The sequence below is a fragment of the Osmerus eperlanus genome, chromosome 26 (genome assembly GCF_963692335.1).
Source record: "Osmerus eperlanus chromosome 26, fOsmEpe2.1, whole genome shotgun sequence".
Taxonomy (NCBI): domain Eukaryota; kingdom Metazoa; phylum Chordata; class Actinopteri; order Osmeriformes; family Osmeridae; genus Osmerus; species Osmerus eperlanus.
Genome location: NC_085043.1, coordinates 8,040,735 through 8,058,758, shown reverse-complemented (window position 1 = coordinate 8,058,758; position 18,024 = coordinate 8,040,735). Strand labels below are relative to the sequence as shown.

The 18,024-nt window shown below is 51.8% G+C and overlaps 1 protein-coding gene across 2 annotated transcripts; it reads left to right on the top strand.

The window, feature by feature from the left end:
• The first annotated feature begins 273 nt into the window (after positions 1-273).
• acsbg2 (acyl-CoA synthetase bubblegum family member 2) lies at positions 274-16,815 on the top strand. Of its 2 annotated transcripts, none has more exons than XM_062452713.1 (15): positions 274-421; positions 6,475-6,610; positions 6,816-6,931; positions 7,983-8,269; positions 9,444-9,532; positions 10,344-10,464; positions 10,676-10,756; positions 10,872-11,021; positions 11,249-11,425; positions 11,751-11,932; positions 12,151-12,393; positions 12,893-13,110; positions 13,245-13,384; positions 14,310-14,556; positions 14,765-16,815. In XM_062452713.1, the coding sequence occupies exons 1-15, from the start codon at positions 289-291 to the stop codon at positions 14,881-14,883; spliced, it is 2,439 nt and encodes an 812-aa protein (XP_062308697.1). In that variant the 5' UTR covers positions 274-288; the 3' UTR covers positions 14,884-16,815. The 2 variants fall into 2 exon arrangements, with proteins under 2 accessions (XP_062308697.1, XP_062308698.1); XM_062452714.1 differs by lacking the exon at positions 274-421 and adding an exon at positions 2,677-2,833.
• The last annotated feature ends 1,209 nt before the right edge of the window (positions 16,816-18,024 follow it).

Below are 18,024 nucleotides of genomic sequence, written 5' to 3'. Positions count from 1 at the left end.
AATGAGAAACAACTCCACAAATGAAAAAAAATATATACTATGGTCTTCTTATCTTCTTAACCACACGGTGGCAGCATCTACCAATAGATTGCTATGATTTTGCAGCTTGCCTGTGAATATTCTGCTTTCGTTCCAGACCTCATGATCAGACTTCCGATATAATACATGTGACCGATAATATAAAAAGAAAGGTCTGGAGTTTTAACGTATTTTTTATTTTTTATATGGCCTCTGTTGACGTAACAGTTATAAATCTGTAATCTAGTTAAGATCATTATCATATCTCGAATGACGTGTGGATCTGCTGTCTCCCGCCACTACTTCAAGGCAGCACCTGCAAGTGAACTCTTCAGTTGGGGTCTATCACGTCATCTATCTGGCGATTCACTTTTTCTGACTTGGAACTGGTTTTGTTCGTACGGTAAGTACAGTAGCTACCTCTTAAACTCTAAAACGATGCTAAACTATCCTAGCTAAGTTTATCCTGGCCAAATATAGCACGCTACGCTAGTATTTATGAGGTTTTGTTATCAGATTGGAAATGTGGACAATGTTAGGAAATGGTGCTAACCCAACCAGCAAAGTTATAAGTTTCTGTGATGTTTTAATGTGTACATTGTAGTAATCTCTTTCGTAAGTATAGAAATGGAAAAACTAGCCCGGCGCTGTTGCTGTCATTTCTGCTATATCATCATCACACGTGTAATATTGTTTTGTGACAGACCTTATTATACAGTATACTGGGTATGGTGGCAATACGGTGTGTGGGTGTGGTGATTAGGCTCCTGCATTACAGTTACATCGTCACTTGCATGGCTGTTTGACTGTCCGTCACCACAAGTTCGTTGTCACATTTAATGCACTATAGTCTAATTTTGAAAACGCAGGAAAAATAACTAGCCTCCGGTGTTAACTGTGAAGGTGTACCATATTTCATTTCCTACAGTATTTTCTCCAATTGCTAAACTTCAGGGATGAGAGACTATCACGGATGCACGCTTTGAGGGTGTGATGTGAGGGGTGTGTGTGCGTGCGTGGGTGTCTGTCACGCGTAAAGAACTAGCCGGAGCCGAGCCAAGCTAGGTATACACGTAGCATGGGGAGACCGGCTCTATGCAGTTATGTAGTGGTCGTCCACGTTCTCACCACTCTCATCAATTGGCTAAAGCTGATCTTGTTATAGTTTTGTACATTAAGTTATTTAACTAGCCTACTCCTATTTTCGTTCCTTTTTGTAAGATCCCCCCTCTCCAAGCCCAACTGGTAAACAGAATTTCTCCTTGTGATCCACAACACCGAGTAGCTAAAAGCAGGAGACACAATCGTGAAATTTAATAAATAAATTGAGCCACTTTTCCCCATAATTTAATCTTGCTGAAAATATATTCGGTGGTTATTCAGTTTGACTGCAAAGTGAAAAATGTGCCTTTCTGTGCCTCTGTTAAGTGTTCAGAGTAAAACCTGGGAAAATATCTTGATTTGGTGCCAGTTACACAACTAACCAAATGTTCCAACTAATATTAAGTGACTTCTTTGTGTAGTTGAGCATGAACTTTACCCAGAAGCGATGATAGTCTGTTTGAAAATGCTTGCAAAATGCCTACCTTCTTATCTACCACACTTTACCCAACATAAATGACCTCCTTTTGGATTCCTAAGTATATCAGGCCATGTCTTCATCTTTTAAACAAACTAGACAAACAGGAATAGGCTATCAAGCATAGTGATTGTCTTGTGAGTAATTGCTGGAATGCTTTTGACAGGCAAGCTACCTTGGAGACAGAAACTGAACTAGGGCTTGAGATCTGGGTATGTGCTGAATCTGAAGACACAGTTTGGTTTAACCCCTACAGTGGCTGTGTATGTTATGACGTTATGCACAGATAAATGGTGAACTAACAACAAGGAATATTTCCAGGTGTTCCATATTTAAGGTTATTTTGACACAGACTACTCCGACTGAAACCAAAACTTTTCAGGAGAGCCCTGTGGTTTCAAAAACAAAATAAAGTGTGTTTAAGAAACATTTGAAAAGCATTTTAACACAACCACAAGGAGACTTACAACACCTTATCGGCTAACAAATATCCATCAAAGTACAAATGTATCCATAAATTTAACAAATATGAATTTTTAAAATTCCAACATGGCCACCAAAATCCAGACTGAGTTGTGTCAGTTTTAAATTTAAATTTGAGTCATCAGGATGTGGACATCCTCCTGCTATTTGCATGATCTGTTAAAACCTGCAGTGGAAAGTCGGAAAGTCATAAAGTCAGGCCAGCACAGCTGCAGTTACTCCACATTCACCAGATAGATGGAAGCACAGCGCACTTCTTGTCCTGTAGTAACCCCTTGGTATCTGCAGTGTGTGTGTGTGTGTGCGTGTGTGTGTGTGTGTGTGTGTGTGTGTGTGTGAGGAGGAGATGCGTAGTGGGGGGGGGGGGGGGGGGGCCTCAGTATCATCCCAAGAGACAAGGGAGAGTATATTCCACCAGCAGCATTGTCCACGCCCACTTGCACTCATTTGGCTGACGTGACCATGTAGGGGAGGAAGAGGTCTGTGGTGTGAGCCGTTTCAGCCAATGAGAGGAGCCGTGAGGCTGGATGGGGAAGTGAGCCTAGCAGGATGAAGGCAGCGTGTCAGGGTGGGGCTTTAAGGGGAGGGGCAAGCAGAGTCGTTTGAAAATGAATGATATTCTACTCACTTGTAGACTTGAGTGGGAGAGGGAGGCTGTTTTGACTGTAGTGGCAGGCAGAATTCCCCCAGCTTTCGACACGGGAGCTTTACTATAAACCGGCACGTAACGCTGAAACGAGGAGACGATGCACTGTGAGTTACTCTCTTTTAATAAGGCTCATTCATTATTCAGAGCATTTTGCTCCAACACCAATTTGTGTGTGTGTGTTCATCTTAAGCTCAACTTGTAAAAGGTGTAAAAGCCATCATTGAGGGTTAGAATGATTCTTTTATTTATATATGTGTACTTGTTTTGGGGGTTTAATCAGCTTGTTTTAGATTGAGATATTTAGAGGTGTGGCTCTGTATTGATAATGCCGTGGGCATGTTCCTGCACTGCGTTATATTTGAGGTCATGCTGAAGTCAACATGGGGTTAAGGACCAGATTTCTACCATTTACATTTAGTCATTTAGCAGACGCTCTTATCCAGAGCGACTTACAGTAAGTACAGGGACATTCCCCCCGAGGCAAGTAGGGTGAAGTGCCTTGCCCAAGGACACAACGTCATTTGGCACGGCCGGGAATCGAACTAGCAACCTTCGGATTACTAGCCCGACTCCCTCACCGCTCAGCCACCTGACTACCTTGGCTCATTTCACACACATCTTTCAATTCAGCCGAGCCCCCTCCTGCTACGAAAGGGTGGGTTGCTGGCTCACCCTGGCCAGCTCTTGGTGGTAGTGCCGGGCTGTGCCTGTCTGGGTGGAGCGACCAGACCTCAACAGGAAGAGAGGGGAAGGAGGGAGACTGAGGCCCAGAATCTAGCTGGATGAGTGGGGCTCGTCAGAAACCGCCCGCGGGGCGTGCGGATTGAAACCCGATCGAGTCCGCGGGGGTTGAGGCAGCCATAGAGAGTGTGAGGCAGCTCCCAGAGAGAGAGGGGGGTCGACGGGAGAGAGGGAGAAAGGAATGCTACCAGAGCTACATTCTCTCCATCAGACATTCACGTTTTTGGGGGGGGGAGGGGGGGGTGGTACTCCAGCTGGGTGTGTCTGTTAAGGGAAGCCCTGGGTTCCTCCTGAGAGAGTGTCTGGTGAGGACACAGCCTAGCGTTTGTTGCCGGTAGGTTTGTCTTTTAAAAAACAAAAACAAAACTACTCAATTCAGGATTAGAAAACTGTTACTGTTATTTTTTTGAAAGGGGAACGAGGAGGCAGCTGTGATTGTAGGTCACGCTGCTAGCAACATAATCCTCTCAGGGTCTGCGAGGAGCGCTGGGCCCGGTCGCTGTTGTGATGTAAGCACAGGCCAGGGAGAATCCATCTGCAGGGTTTGTCCTGGGCATGGGGGAGCAGGGAGGCGTGGGGGGGAGATGGTCAGGAGCTATCAGGGTAGAGGCACAGCTCAGTGGTATTGATTGCATATCCCTGGATGAAATTATTATTATCATTATTGGTGTTGTTGTTATTATTATTATGACACCTGGATGTTCTGTTCTAATGAAAGGAAGTCTGGTCATCTTATCAAATTATGTAAACCTAGACAGAACGAGCCAAGGCTGAAAAGGATTAGGATAGGATTGTGTCAAAGGGTGAAATTGACGGTGTCCTGGACGGCTCCAGCTGATTGGTCGGTTGTGCCTTGCAGGAATAGTTGTCCCTCTCATGTGTAGCCTGAGCATGATTCAGGGCTAGGATACAGGCTGATTCATCACTGCCTGCTCCGGTCACATGACATCAGCTCTTTACGACCAGGAGAGAGAGGGGTGGGGTGGATTCCAGCTGGGGGGATCAACCAAACCCCCACCCTCAGGAATATCTCCAGATGGAGAGCTCCATTGCTGTGGTTCCCAACTTCCAGGGACTGGGTGTTGGGCCCCCCTCCCTCCTCGCCTCTTTCGGCAGACACAAATGGGTAACAAAGGGTCTGTCTGGAGCCCTTTCAACAGACGCTCCTCCGGCCCCCAGGGAGCACTCACAAGACACCAACCCCCCCGTCCCCGTCCCTCCCCGAAACCACGACATCCTCCCCCCAGCTCCCACAACTTCCCCCCACCACCAGATCCCTGGCTGTGGATCGCTGTGTGGAACCTGCAGCTGTCACTGTTGCTTGGAGGAGAGGGGAGGAGAATGGCTGCTACTGTAGCCGGGGTGTGTGTGTGTGTTGGAAGTGTCGCGGTCATGGGGTGACATCTGCCTTCTTGGCTGAGATTACCCCCCCCCCAACACACACACACACACACCATCTCGCTGCACTCTCTCTCTCTGCTCTCTCTCTCTCGCTCTACACTCTGTCTGCTGTCTCTGCACTCTCTCTCCTCTCTGTCTCTCTCTGCTCTCTCTCTGCCATCACTCTCTATCGCTTTACACTCTATGCTGTCTCTACACTCTCTCTCTCTCTGCTGTCTCTCTCTGCTCTCTCTCTGCCATCACTCTCTATCGCTTTACACTATGCTGTCTCTACACTCTCTCTCTCTCTGCTGTCTCTCTGCTGTCTCTCTCTCTCTCTCTCTGCGTGGACGTTTACTGAGGTGTGGCGTCCAGCAACACTGGGGAGGTAGAACCTAGCCGTTCTGCTGCTGATCATGCTGCTTCAGAACAATCCCCTTTTTTTGACCCTCTGTACATTTCCCTCTGAACCTTTTTTTCACTCTCTCTCACAAAATCCCGTTCCTGCGATGTAAACTACCAACCATGTGGGGATGAACGGTGTGGCCCTGGCCGATGGAAATATTTTTGTCCCTGCTCGCTGACCCCGACGCGGTCTGTTTTCTTTCCTCAAGCCCCCTGCCCAATTGTCCTCATCTGGTTAACTATGATAGGTCCCTTCACAATGGGCCTGGAGAGCGGCTGGTATGTGTGTTCAGAGCGGCCAGGGTAGTTGGATAAACAGCCCACCCCGGCCCGGGGGCTTGGGCTGCGGGGGCCAAGGTTGTGGTGTAGGGCGTCCAGGAGGTGCTGGCGGGGCGGGGGGGGGCAGTATTGTTCTAAAGAGCTGACGTGTTTCCTGTGGAGTGTAGATGACTGGAAAAGAGCCTCTCTCTCTGAATCTCTCTCGGATTATCTGTATTGCTCTCTCTCTCTTGCTCTCTCTCTCTCTCTCTCTCTCTCTGACTCTGTGTCTCTAGTCTCTGATTGGGTAAGAGGAAAACATTTATCAGAATCAGCTTTGGGAGGTCATGTGTGTGTGTGTGTGTGTGTCTGGTGGAGTCATGTGGAGGTTCAGAGAGGGCTGATCCACCCGTAATCTCCGCGGTCGTGTCGGTAAAAGCTCTTTATCACCAAAAGAGTGTCGTAACGCGATAAGTACCAAAAGTTCACTCGGATTTCTGTTGATTTAAGGGGGGAAAAAATACGACAAACATGGTTCATTTGTTTTGGCAGAACACGTGTAATGGTAAGGGACCGGTCTCGTCCATAATGGGGCTGCACTGACTGGGTAGAAATCCCACTGTGCCTGTTGCTTTACGGCGTGAGCGACGATGACTGTCAAAACTCAGGAAGAAACAACGTCAGCGCACATCAGCTTGTTTCCTGAGCTCCTGGTGTGTTGTCGAGGGCCTGTGTTGTGGTTCCCCGTCCCCGGGTCTGGTCCTGTGACACGCTGGGGGGGGGGGGGGCTGACCTCTGGCGGTCTGTCACATGTTGGTGACGGGGCCATCGAGGGCAGGAAGGGATGAGGGGGTGGAGCTTCTGTTTTAGTCGAGTCACTCTGCAGGCCTGTAGGGACCTTGTGTGTGTGTGTGTGTGTGTGAGAGGACTGACGACTGACTTTGTCCTGTCTCTCCTACAGTGACTGTGTGTGAGCCCACTGCCATGTCTGCTGCCATGGCGATGGACCCTCCCAAAGATGTGGGCCTGCTGCAGTCGTGTGGCACCGGCCACAGCCTCGCCTCCCTGGACGACGTCACCGTGGACTCGGTTGCCAAGTACGCTCTGCAACCAAACCCTACTGTACACAACAGTACTGTACCCCACAGTACTGTACTGCTTCTGTTCCCTAGAAATCAGCTTAGGGCTTGTAACATCCAAACACAAGGGAGAAGGCTTCTCTCTCTGTCTCTGTCTCTCTCTCAGAGGTTAGGGTAACGAGCAGCACAGCCGGGGGTCCTCTGACTGTGTTTGTCTCCTCAGTGAGTCTTCAGAGGAGGAGTCGGCCAGCGAGAGGGAGGAGCCGACCGCGGACCTCAGCCAGGACGTTGCCGAACCTGCGGACATCGTCAGGGAGCAGGCCCCACACACACAGTCAGGTGAGACTGTGCTCACACACACACACACACAGTGTGTGTGTGTAACAAGCGCACATACGTGTGTTGTTACACACGTATATGTGTGTAACAAGCGCTTATGTACTTCTCAGTTGATAGTTTCATGGAGACAGATCGGACCGGTGACCTTAGCACACTTCCTGTTTGGCCAGCAGGGGGGGGGGGGGGGGGGGACTTCCTGTTCCTGGGCTGTCGGAGTCCTGCCAGGAACACAGCCTCCCACAGTGGAGACCACGAGTTCCGCTTGTGACCTTTTTAAAGGAAGTGGCTCAATCCATGTCCATGAAGTGAACACAGAGCGGTTGCTAGGTGATAAGGCTGCGCTGGGGTGACCCTGCGCCCTGTCATGTGACCGTCCGCCCGCTCAGGTTTTCCTCGGCCCCCAAACACCCCCCGCCCATGTGCTCCGTAGCGTTGCCGGTAAGACGCGGGTGGGTCTACAGCAGGGCCTCTTTGACTCTCCCTTCCTTCCAGAAAGTTCCCCCCAGGCCACCGCCGCTGTGGTATTTACGGCAGGCGACTTGCTTCCCAGCGCCATGGAAACGGGGGTCAGGGCATGCGCTGGCTCACCCACCCAGACCGCACTGTCGTCTATTGACCTGCTGTTTTTAATTGACCGTGGCGGGCCAACCGATAGACTCTTATCTTAATAACTGTGGTGTGCTGTTCACTCATTGGCTGGTCGGGTGGCTGTTATCGCCATGACCCTGCCTAACGGCTTTTGAAAGACAAACATTGTTAGCCTTTGTCACGGCCGGCTCTGGGCCATGACACAAGAGGGGGGGGGGTGAGGGCAAAACACGCCATTTGTTTAGCGACCAAGACGGCTAACCACACATACAGACATGAAGTGTCATTAGTAGTGTGTGTGTGTGTGTGTGTGTGTGTAACATCCTTCCAAATATCCTGCCCCTCAGCCTTTTATACACACACACACACCAATACCTCTCACTTCCAGTCCACACACACATCCTGTTTCCTGCCTACCCATCTAAAAGTAGCAGAGTCCTGACGTTGTGTTTGTCCCGCTCAGCGAGCGCCCAGCGTCCCGACTCCCTGTCGCTGGCGGCGGCGGCGGGAGGAGGAGGGGCGGGGCCGGGCCTGTGGACGTGCCGGGGCGACGGGGAGGTGCGGCTGAGGATGGGGGAGGCCGGCACGGCCGCCGAGCCCCCGGTGACCGTCCACCAGATGTTCGAGGCGGCCGTGGAGCGCTTCGGGGAGCACACGGCGCTGGGCTGGAAGGACGGCGAGCAGATGAAGACGCTGAGCTACAGGGAGTACTACCAGGCCTGCCGCGCCGCCGCCAAGAGCTTCCTGAAGGTGAGGGGACTGGGGTCTGGAGCCTGGGGACTAGGGACTGGAGCCTGGGGACTAGGGCCTGGGGACTAGGGACTGGAGCCTGGGGACTGGAGCCTTGGATCTGGAGCCTGGGGACTGGGGTCTGGAGCCTTGGGACTGGGGTGTGGAGCCTTGGGACTGGGGTGTGGAGCCTGGAGCCTTGGGACTGGGGTGTGGAGCCTTGGGACTGGGGTCTGGAGCCTGGGGTCTGGAGCCTTGGGACTGGGGTGTGGAGCCTTGGGACTGGGGTCTGGAGCCTGGGGTCTGGAGCCTTGGGACTGGGGTCTGGAGCCTGGGGTCTGGAGACTAGGATCTGGGGACTGGAGCCTAGGGCCAGGGGTCTGGGTCATGGGGACTGGAGCCTGGGTCCTGGGGACTGGCTGAGATCGCTTTGAATTGACATGATTTGTGTGCTGGCCACAACACAACAGCCCCTGGTGATGAGACGTCTTATTGTTGCTAAGCGTTAGTGAGTGACGTCTCAGATCAGTGCTTAACCTCCTGCTCTGCGTACGGAAGGCATCGCCCATCCCACGAGACTTCGAGCGACGGCCCGGCAACCCCGTTGACAGAGAAACCCAGCCCTGGCGACGGGCCGGGGGGGCGGGGGGGGGGGGGGGCTCTCAGGAGACGGGTGTTTTGTAAACACCCCTGTGTGTGCGGGGCATGCTCACACACGCCCCGCACACAAACACCGCTGAACCCGACAGGCTGCCTGGTGACCGTCGACTCACCAGGGAGAGGGTGTCGGGTGTCAGTGTTGCTGTCCAGCCTGTTCTGTTGGAAGCAGGGTGAGGTTATGGCTCAGCGGTGGGAGCCTTGGTCTGCAGACTAAGACTGTCGCTGTACGTGGGTGGATCTGGTCCGCCCGCTTCCAACCTCCCGCCTTAGTACTCACAATTTCCATATCATATTTTCCATAAGTTTCCACAATAAAGTCTATTTTACATTCGATTTGTTTGACGCTTTTATCCAGAGCGAAGCTTGCATAGACCGTACAGAGGATCAAGGGTCAGGAGTTTTTATTGTTCCAACGGTCTACTCGTATTCAAATTGTTTTTATTGGCTCGCCGGAACTTTCCACCGTGACGGAGCCCTGCGGTCTGTTTGCGGCGTGCCTTTTGACCCCCCCGTGCCTTGTGCTTCCTGTCCACAGCTGGGCCTGCAGCGTTACCACGGCGTCGGGATCCTGGGCTTCAACTCCGCTGAGTGGTTCATCGCCGACATTGCCGCCATCTTGGCCGGGTGAGACCTCGCTCCTGTCACACACACACCCTGGCAGCCTGCCTTTCTGAGAGTGTTCCCCGCTCTCCAATGTGTGTGAGGTGTTCACACGCGTACCTGCGTTGATGTAACCCCAGACTTCCTATACGAGGCTGTGAGTGGGCTGAGCACATCACAACAGGATGATGGATGGATGACAGCAGCAGCTCTGATAGCGGCTCATCCCCCCCCCCCCCTGCGTGGGGCTGGGTCCTAGTGCCCCCCAGCCTCACAGTCAGAGGCTGGAGCACATCCCAGTCTCTCCGTTTCTCTCAAACACCGCCATGAGAACCTCGAGCAGAAACTCCACGACCAATGGATTAGATGGGACCCAGCTGCTGTGTGTGTGTGTGTGTTTGGGGTGTGTGTGGATAACAATTCCTCACCAGAGGCACAGCTGCCTGTTCACCCAGCCACCTCAGCATGAACCCTGGGGGGCGGCACTCTGTTTCGATCCAAACCGACTCCCTGCACCTTGCTCTAAAGCTCTGGTGATGCAGGACGATAAGAATGCATTGAAAGGATGGTTGGCGACAAGAGTTGCTTAACCTGTCGCCAGGAATCTCTCTCGCTGGAGCGTGTATTTGACTGAAAAGCCGATCGTGAAAGCCAACTTTAAACCTGAGGGGACAAACCTTTTGGTGGCAGGCTTTTAGTGCCGTGACACTTTCATCGCTTAAGGGGCCAAGTAAAAGCCAAAAGCAGTTGTGTGAGTGATTTAATGTGGCCCTACGAGTTTCCCTCTCTTTCTCACACTCTCTCTCTGTGTCCCTCTCTCCCTCTCTCCCTGCAGGGGCTTCGCGGTGGGCATCTACACCACCAACTCGTCCGAGGCGTGCCAGTACGTGGCGGAGAACTGCAAGGCCAACGTCATCGTGGTGGAGAACCACAAGCAGCTGCAGAAGATCCTGCAGGTGAGAGCAGGCCTCTCTCCGGACTGCGAGCATCCGCCCTTCCCTCCCGCTCCGTCTCCGGGGTGCCTCGATGCTCTGCTAGCGGGGGGGAGATTCAAGTGTTCTGGGGGGGGGGGGATTCAAGTGTTCTGTGGGGGGGGAGCCCCTGAGCTTTTTCATCGATTTCAATTCTCCGGTGTTCTTAACCACGCGTCTTGGTCATTTATCACAGGTGCAAGACAAGCTGCCACACTTGAAAGCTATTATCCAATATAAAGATGCACTCAAGGAGAAGAGACCAAATCTATACACGGTGAGCTTGTCGACGGTTTCCCTGGCGAGAACCCTGCTCGTGTCTTCGGTTCCCCGGGGTGGGAAACGGAGCGTCGGTTCTCCACGTGTTGACCCGGGGGTTCTGTGTTCCGCAGTGGGCGGAGTTCATGGAGCTGGGCCGGGAGGTTCCGGAAGGCCAGCTGGATGACGTCATCGCTACCCAGAGGCCCACGCAGTGCTGCACGCTCATCTACACGTCAGGGACCACCGGCCAGCCCAAAGGAGTGATGCTCAGTCACGACAATGTGAGCGGGGCTTCACACACACACACATTCTCACACACACACCACTCACACACACACACACACCACTCACACACACGTTGGGCCTGACCGAGTATTAGTGACAACCCTATCCTAACCACTTTCTCTCTCTCTTTCAATTTCTCTTCCCTGTATTTCTCTGTCACTCTCTCTCTGTGTCTCTCTCTCCCTCTCTCCCTGTCTCTCTCACTGTGTCTCTCTCTCCACAGCTGACGTGGACGGCGTTGGCCACCGGGCGTCACGTGCGCCTGGCCGAGGCCACCCAGTCCCAGGAGGTGGTGGTGAGCTACCTGCCCCTCAGCCACATCGCCGCCCAGATGGTGGACATCTGGGTCACCATGAGGATCGGAGGGGCCACGTACTTCGCCCAGCCCGACGCCCTGAAGGTAAGAGGCCCTCTCTCTCTCTATGTCTCTCTCTCTCTCTCTGTCTCTATGTCTCTCTCTCTCTCTATGTCTCTCTCTCTCTCTATGTCTCTCTCTCTCTCTCTGTCTCTATGTCTCTCTCTCTGTCTCTATGTCTCTCTCTCTCTCTATGTCTCTCTCTCTCTCTCTGTCTCTATGTCTCTCTCTCTCTCTATGTCTCTCTCTCTGTCTCTATGTCTCTCTCTCTCTCTATGTCTCTCTCTCTCTCTCTGTCTCTATGTCTCTTTCTCTCTCTCTGTCTCTCTCTCTCACACACACTCACGTTCCGTGTGTCGTTGGTGGTCAGGGCTCCCTGGTGAACACGCTGAAGGAGGTGCGGCCCACAGCCTTCATGGGGGTGCCCCGCGTGTGGGAGAAGATGCAGGAGAAGATGAAGTCCATCGGGGCCAAGTCGTCCACGGTGCGCCGCAGGGTGGCAGTGTGGGCCAAGGACGTGGGCCTGCAAACCAACCTGAGCAAGATGAACCAGTACGTGTGTGTCCCCTGAGCGTGTCTCCCCTGAGCGTGTCTCTCCCCCCCCCCCCCCCCCCCCCCCGAGCGTGTCTCCCCCCCGAGCGTGTGTCCTGCTCTGAGCCAAGCCGCTGCTCAGCACCAAACACTGGAACATTGTCCTACTGCCTCTTGTCGAACCTTAAGTTCCTTTTGGATCGATGTAAATGTAATTTCCCCTCCCCCCCTCCCCTCAGGAACGGCGCGGTGGCTCGCCCGCCCCTCAACTACCTCCTGGCCAAGAAGCTGGTGTTCCGGAAGGTCCGCAAGGCTCTGGGCCTGGACCGCTGCCACAAGTGCTACACGGGTGCGGCGCCCATCACCAAGGACACGCTGGAGTTCTTCCTGAGCCTGGACATCCCTCTGTACGAGCTGTACGGCATGAGCGAGAGCACGGGCCCTCACACCATCTCCCTGCACGACGCCTTCCGCCTCACCAGGTACACACACACACCCCACCTCACCAGGTACACACACACACCCCACCTCACCAGGTACACACACACACACACCCCACCTCACCAGGTACACACACACACACACCCCACCTCACCAGGTACACACACACACACCCCACCTCACCAGGTACACACACACACCCCACCTCACCAGGTACACACACACACACACCCCACCTCACCAGGTACACACACACACACACCCCACCTCACCAGGTACACACACACACACCCCACCTCACCAGGTACACACACACACCCCACCTCACCAGGTACACACACACACACACACCCCCCACCACCTCACCCCTCCCTCCGGACACCCATGGGAGAACTCCTCCATCTATCTCTACCCTAAGAACGACGTATAATCCGCTGGGTTTGTTAGCCACGCTAACAAGACGTCCTAAACGTTTGGCGCCGGTGCCCCGGGGGCGTGTCGTGATGATTTGACGTGAGCGCGTCTCCCCCCCCCCGCCAGCTGCGGGAAGGAGATCTCGGGCTGCGAGTCCAGGATCCACCGTCCCGACGCCGAGGGCAACGGGGAGATCTGCTTCTGGGGGCGCCATGTGTTCATGGGCTACCTCAACATGGCCGACAAGACGGCCGAGGCCCTGGACGACGAGGGCTGGCTGCACTCGGGAGACCTGGGCAAGCACGACCAGGACGGCTTCCTGTTCATCACCGGGCGCATCAAAGGTACCCAGAATGCTCTCTGCCTGGGGGGGGGGAGGGGGGCAAGATGAGGCACAGCTTGGATACTTTGCATAGGTGCTGTTTGATGTATCAGTTATTAATTTGTGTGTGTGTGTGTGTGTGTGTGCGCGCTCCAGAGCTGATCATCACGGCCGGAGGAGAGAACATTCCCCCCGTGCCCATCGAGGACGCGGTGAAGGACGTGCTGCCGCTCGTCAGTAACGCCATGCTCATCGGAGACAAGAGGAAGTTCCTGGCCATGCTGCTCACCGTCAAGGTAACGCCCGCGGCTGCTTGGTCGTAACGACGGGTCACTGTGTCATCGCAACAGATCACTGTGTTATTGCTGCACGGACTAGCAATGCTAAAGATGCTAGACTAGAGCCCCAGAGCGTGCTAGAGTGAGTCCTGCCTGGCTGAGCCCAGGCCCCAGGCCCGGGTCACAATGACCCCCAGGGTCTGGGCCCCAGACGAGCCCCTGATCAGCTGTCTGGTTACACACAAGAGGTTATACAATCATTTACACAGGGGTTGTTGTACAATTATATAAACAGAGAAGGTTTACACAACGATTTCACATACCGGAGGCAATAAAGGTCCTTGGTGAAGCGCTGTGTAACTGGTCGCCATGACGGACTTTGAGTCTGATTTGGGGAGTTGTGTTGCCTAGCATAATCAGAACCGTGTCAGGCCATGCAGATGATCTTTGATATTGGAGTGGTTTTCATGTAAACATCTTATCACAGTTTATTGTGTTCTGGCTGAAGGATACAGATTGGGAGCTTGCCAGGCTGATCATTCATGCAGGCAAAAATGAGATGGTGGAGATTGTGGCGGTACCAATGCAGAGGTCTTTGTGCCCTCTGGTGGACAGTTTGGGAAACTGCCGGGTTCTGTTTATGGGGGGGGAAAGCTGTCCCTCCTTTCAGAAGTGTGACGCCAGCCAATGCCAACTGAGGCAGTAGTGGAGTCTCACATAGCAGAAATGTCTCACATAGCAGACATTTCTATCTAAAGCGATGTCTCGATCGACCAGTCGAACGCTCCACCCATCCCCAGTCCCATTTCCAAATGACATAAAACCCGCTGCTTAGCTAGCGTACTTACCACCGCGTGCCATTTTCAAGCCTCTCTGGACACGAGCGCGTGCTGAGTTTTGTCTCCCATGCTCTCGCTCGCCCCCCCCCCCCCCCCCCCCTCAGTGCCAGGTGAACGCGGAGACGGGCGCCCCGGAGGACCAGCTGACGCCCGAGGCGGTGGAGCTGTGCCGGCGGCTGGGCAGCGACGCCACGCGCGTCTCCGACGTGGCGGGCGGCCGCGACCGCCTCGTCCACGCCGCCATCCAGGAGGGCGTCACCCGCGTCAACGAGGCAGCCGCCTCCAACGCCCAGCGCGTCCAGAAGTGGATCGTCCTGGAGCAGGACTTCTCCATCCCCGGGGGAGAGCTGGGTGAGGAAGGGGGAGAGGGAGGAGGGAGAGGAGGGAGAGGAGGATAAAAAGGCGGAGGGCAGGAGCCGGGGAGGAGGAATAGACAGGGAGGCCTGTGGGGAGAAGGTGGAGGAAGGGAAGAGGAGGAGGTGGCTAGTCTATAGAACACACTCACCACAGTGTCCCCAGGAACCCACGGCAGGGTTTTGATTGGCTTCTGTCTCCTCAGGCCCCACCATGAAGCTGAAGAGGCCGGTGGTGATGAAGATGTACAAGGAGCAGATCGAGAACTTCTACAGAGACGTGGTGACCCCCAGCACCCCCGACAATCCCCTTGCCCCCAAGTAGAGCAACACCACACAGCAGCAGACACAAGTCTCCCTCACTTACCCTCTCACACACACACACACACACTCTCTTTCTTTCCCATGAAAAACATCCATACAGTCTGTGTGCTGCAGTGAATCTCCTGTGTCAAAAGTTGTTGTAGCTTTGCTGCTCAGCGTCTTGGGTGGGCGTGGCGTACGGAAAGAAAGGAAGGAATATCCCAAATAAGTTATGTCAAATATTGTTATGATTTGATAGGGGCGTTGATAAGCTGACTATTTATTTGTATTATCGTCATGAAGAGCGATAATCCAATAGATGAAGGACAGTTTGTATCGTTCGAACCCGTCGAGGTCGAACTGGGATTCGTGGCTTGGAATCCAGAAAGTCTGCACGACGCGAGTTATTTGGGGTCGTGTTTAAAAACAAACACCATTTATTTATTGTTTTCATTTATGCCAAAAAAAAAGCTGTTAATCGGGTCAAATCTAGGTGTGGGGAATAGGGTGTGAGCCATTGTGTTTCAGGGCATAGACGGCCAGAAGGGCTTGACTCGGGTCAGGGATGAATAACGGAACCGTAGCACTGGTCCTATTTAATGTTGTTTTGCTCTGCGTTAATCTGGTTGCATGGTCTTGATGAAAAAGTGAGTCCAGTCTGTCATTGTGTTGAATCCTCTCTGTCCAGATCTAGAGTCAGATCTGCAAAGACGCCTGCTAGGGTGACCAAAGGTAGATAAAGGTACTCTACTCTTCTGAGAGCATCCAAATCACTTTTTGTTGTCGTTGTTGCAAAGCTGTGAACGATGTATTTGAAGCCATATTTAAATGCCACTGTTATACAACTGTAACCAATAAGACATACAGTGTGTATTCTGTGTGTGTGACTGTGCACCCTACCCAGTTGCCTAGTTCTGTTTGGAGTGTTTTATAAAGATTCAATGCGTGGAATTGCTGTGCTCCTTGTTAAATACTGTAAATATGTTTCTGCCTACATCCGCCACTATTTCCCCGGGCTTTATTATGGAAGGTGTCACCGGATGTTGCGTTTTGTTCAGACTCCATTAGATCGATCGTCGTGAATTTATTAGTTTGCGACTGAAAATATAGCCCGACATAAGCACGTTTGGTGTCTACATTGCCATCTTGAAGGAGAGGATTTATATTTACCTGAAGGCCTTTTTCTTTGAGTCCATCTGTTCTTGTCTACGAAGGCAATGATATACTTGAATTGGCTTGAAGAAATAAAAACAATCGTATTTAATTTAAAAACAGGCAGTTTGTTGTAGTACACAGGCTTATTGTATCTATCGTCTTGTAAATGCCACATCCAGAAAGCTCCTGTGCAACTGTCTGACCAAAGTTGTTTTGGAGGAGTGTGTTGTAAATAAACTAGCCAACGTACCGAGATATGTAACAATGTGTGTATGTACCTTGAATGCTTTACATGTATCCAAAACTCAGCTGTTAAGGAAATGACGGTGAAGTCAGTGTGTGTCCTGTGCAGCTTTACGAACGTGTTTAGCCGCTAAAAACAACAAGATGTCAGGCTACCATGCCGTCGATGCAATGAGTGTCTGTTTCCGGCAACGAGGAAGATCGCAGCGACCCTGCAAGTCCCACCTTTCCCGAGGACTTTGAGCGGTGGACAAACCTGTATCTCCTTTTTACGATCTGAAAGAGCCATCGTTCATGGGTTCTGATCGCGTCTGTTGACTGCTGAAGACACAATACTGGTTATACCTGAACCTAAACGCAGAGATGGGAAAGCCTTTTGTCTTTGGTATCTGGGTGGAAGAAAGCAAACAAATGTGATTGTCGCTGGAGAAATGTTGATGAGCGGGGTTATTTTTAACTGGAGTTCTAAGTTTAACCGAATGTTCTCAGTGTGTATGTGACTGAAGAAATTAAAGTTATATGCTCCAATAAGAGAGGTCTGGTCCATTCATAAAAACAAAATGACATGTAATTAAAATATAAAATGCGGTGAAATATTTCTGTGCATTAGCAATACGTACATGAAGACAATGTCATTGAACAAGGCAAACAATCTTGCATTTGGGAAACAGCCAGAATAGAATATACTAGAAAGCATTTAGTTGAAGCTTAGTTGGTTCCTTTCCCTACTATCCATGTGACTTGTTGACTTCTGAATTACCTACATATTACACACACAAGAAAAACAAAAACATTTGATTTAAAAAATATATATATATATATAAAATAAACTTTACCAATGAAATGACAGGTGCTAGGTAATAGACAGTACTCAATGACTTTATTAATAATATGATTTCCAAATAAAAACAAAGTAAAATTGTCCTTGTTCCAACTTGCGCCGTATGGCCACATAGTGGCACAGCATGCCAAGTTTAAGATACCAAATCGCCTTGTTCTGCCACCTGGCTCACCACAGCGTTCAGCCACATAAACAGAAACACAACTCACCCCCAGCCTCCCCCTCCCTCCCCCCTGACATCCCCTTGATAAATACAGCCTCCCCCTGTCACAGACACATTTGACAACCACTGATACAAGAATCCCCCCCAACCCTCCCTCCCTCCCAAATAACAAGCCCCGCCCACACATTCCTCTCAGCATCTGGAGAAGGAACCGAGAGTTTGCGAGTGACCATTTACTGCTGGGGTTTAGCCGGTCCACTTTTTGTTGTCCTGTTAAAATCCACACAGCAGATAGTCTACCTTTTGCTCATCATACAGTTATATATAATATAGCTTGAATTGAAATGCCTTCGTCCATCCCCTAACATGGTGCCACGGGGCGGCCATGTTCTACTCTGTCATCCAGGGAGATCAAAGCACTGAGGCTGGATGGAGGTTGGAGCCTGGGCCTGGTTTTTGTCTCCATGCCTTACAGAGTGCAGACCACTCGAACACCGCCTTGTACTTTTGAGTTCAAATAAAACACTCAAGATATAACAAGACTAAAACGCATCAACAGAGAAACGTGTTCTCGTGTGATAAGTTTGCTGTTTCCAATCCAAAACCAGGCTTGAATCTCCACTAGGTATCTCCTGGGAATCCTTGTAATCCTCTCTCTCTCTCGTCTCCCTGATAAAGCATTGGAGGTTGAGATCTGAGATTGGGAGACTTGAGAGAGCGGGCGTGGGGCATGCCTCTCACTCTCATAGATGTACAGTACT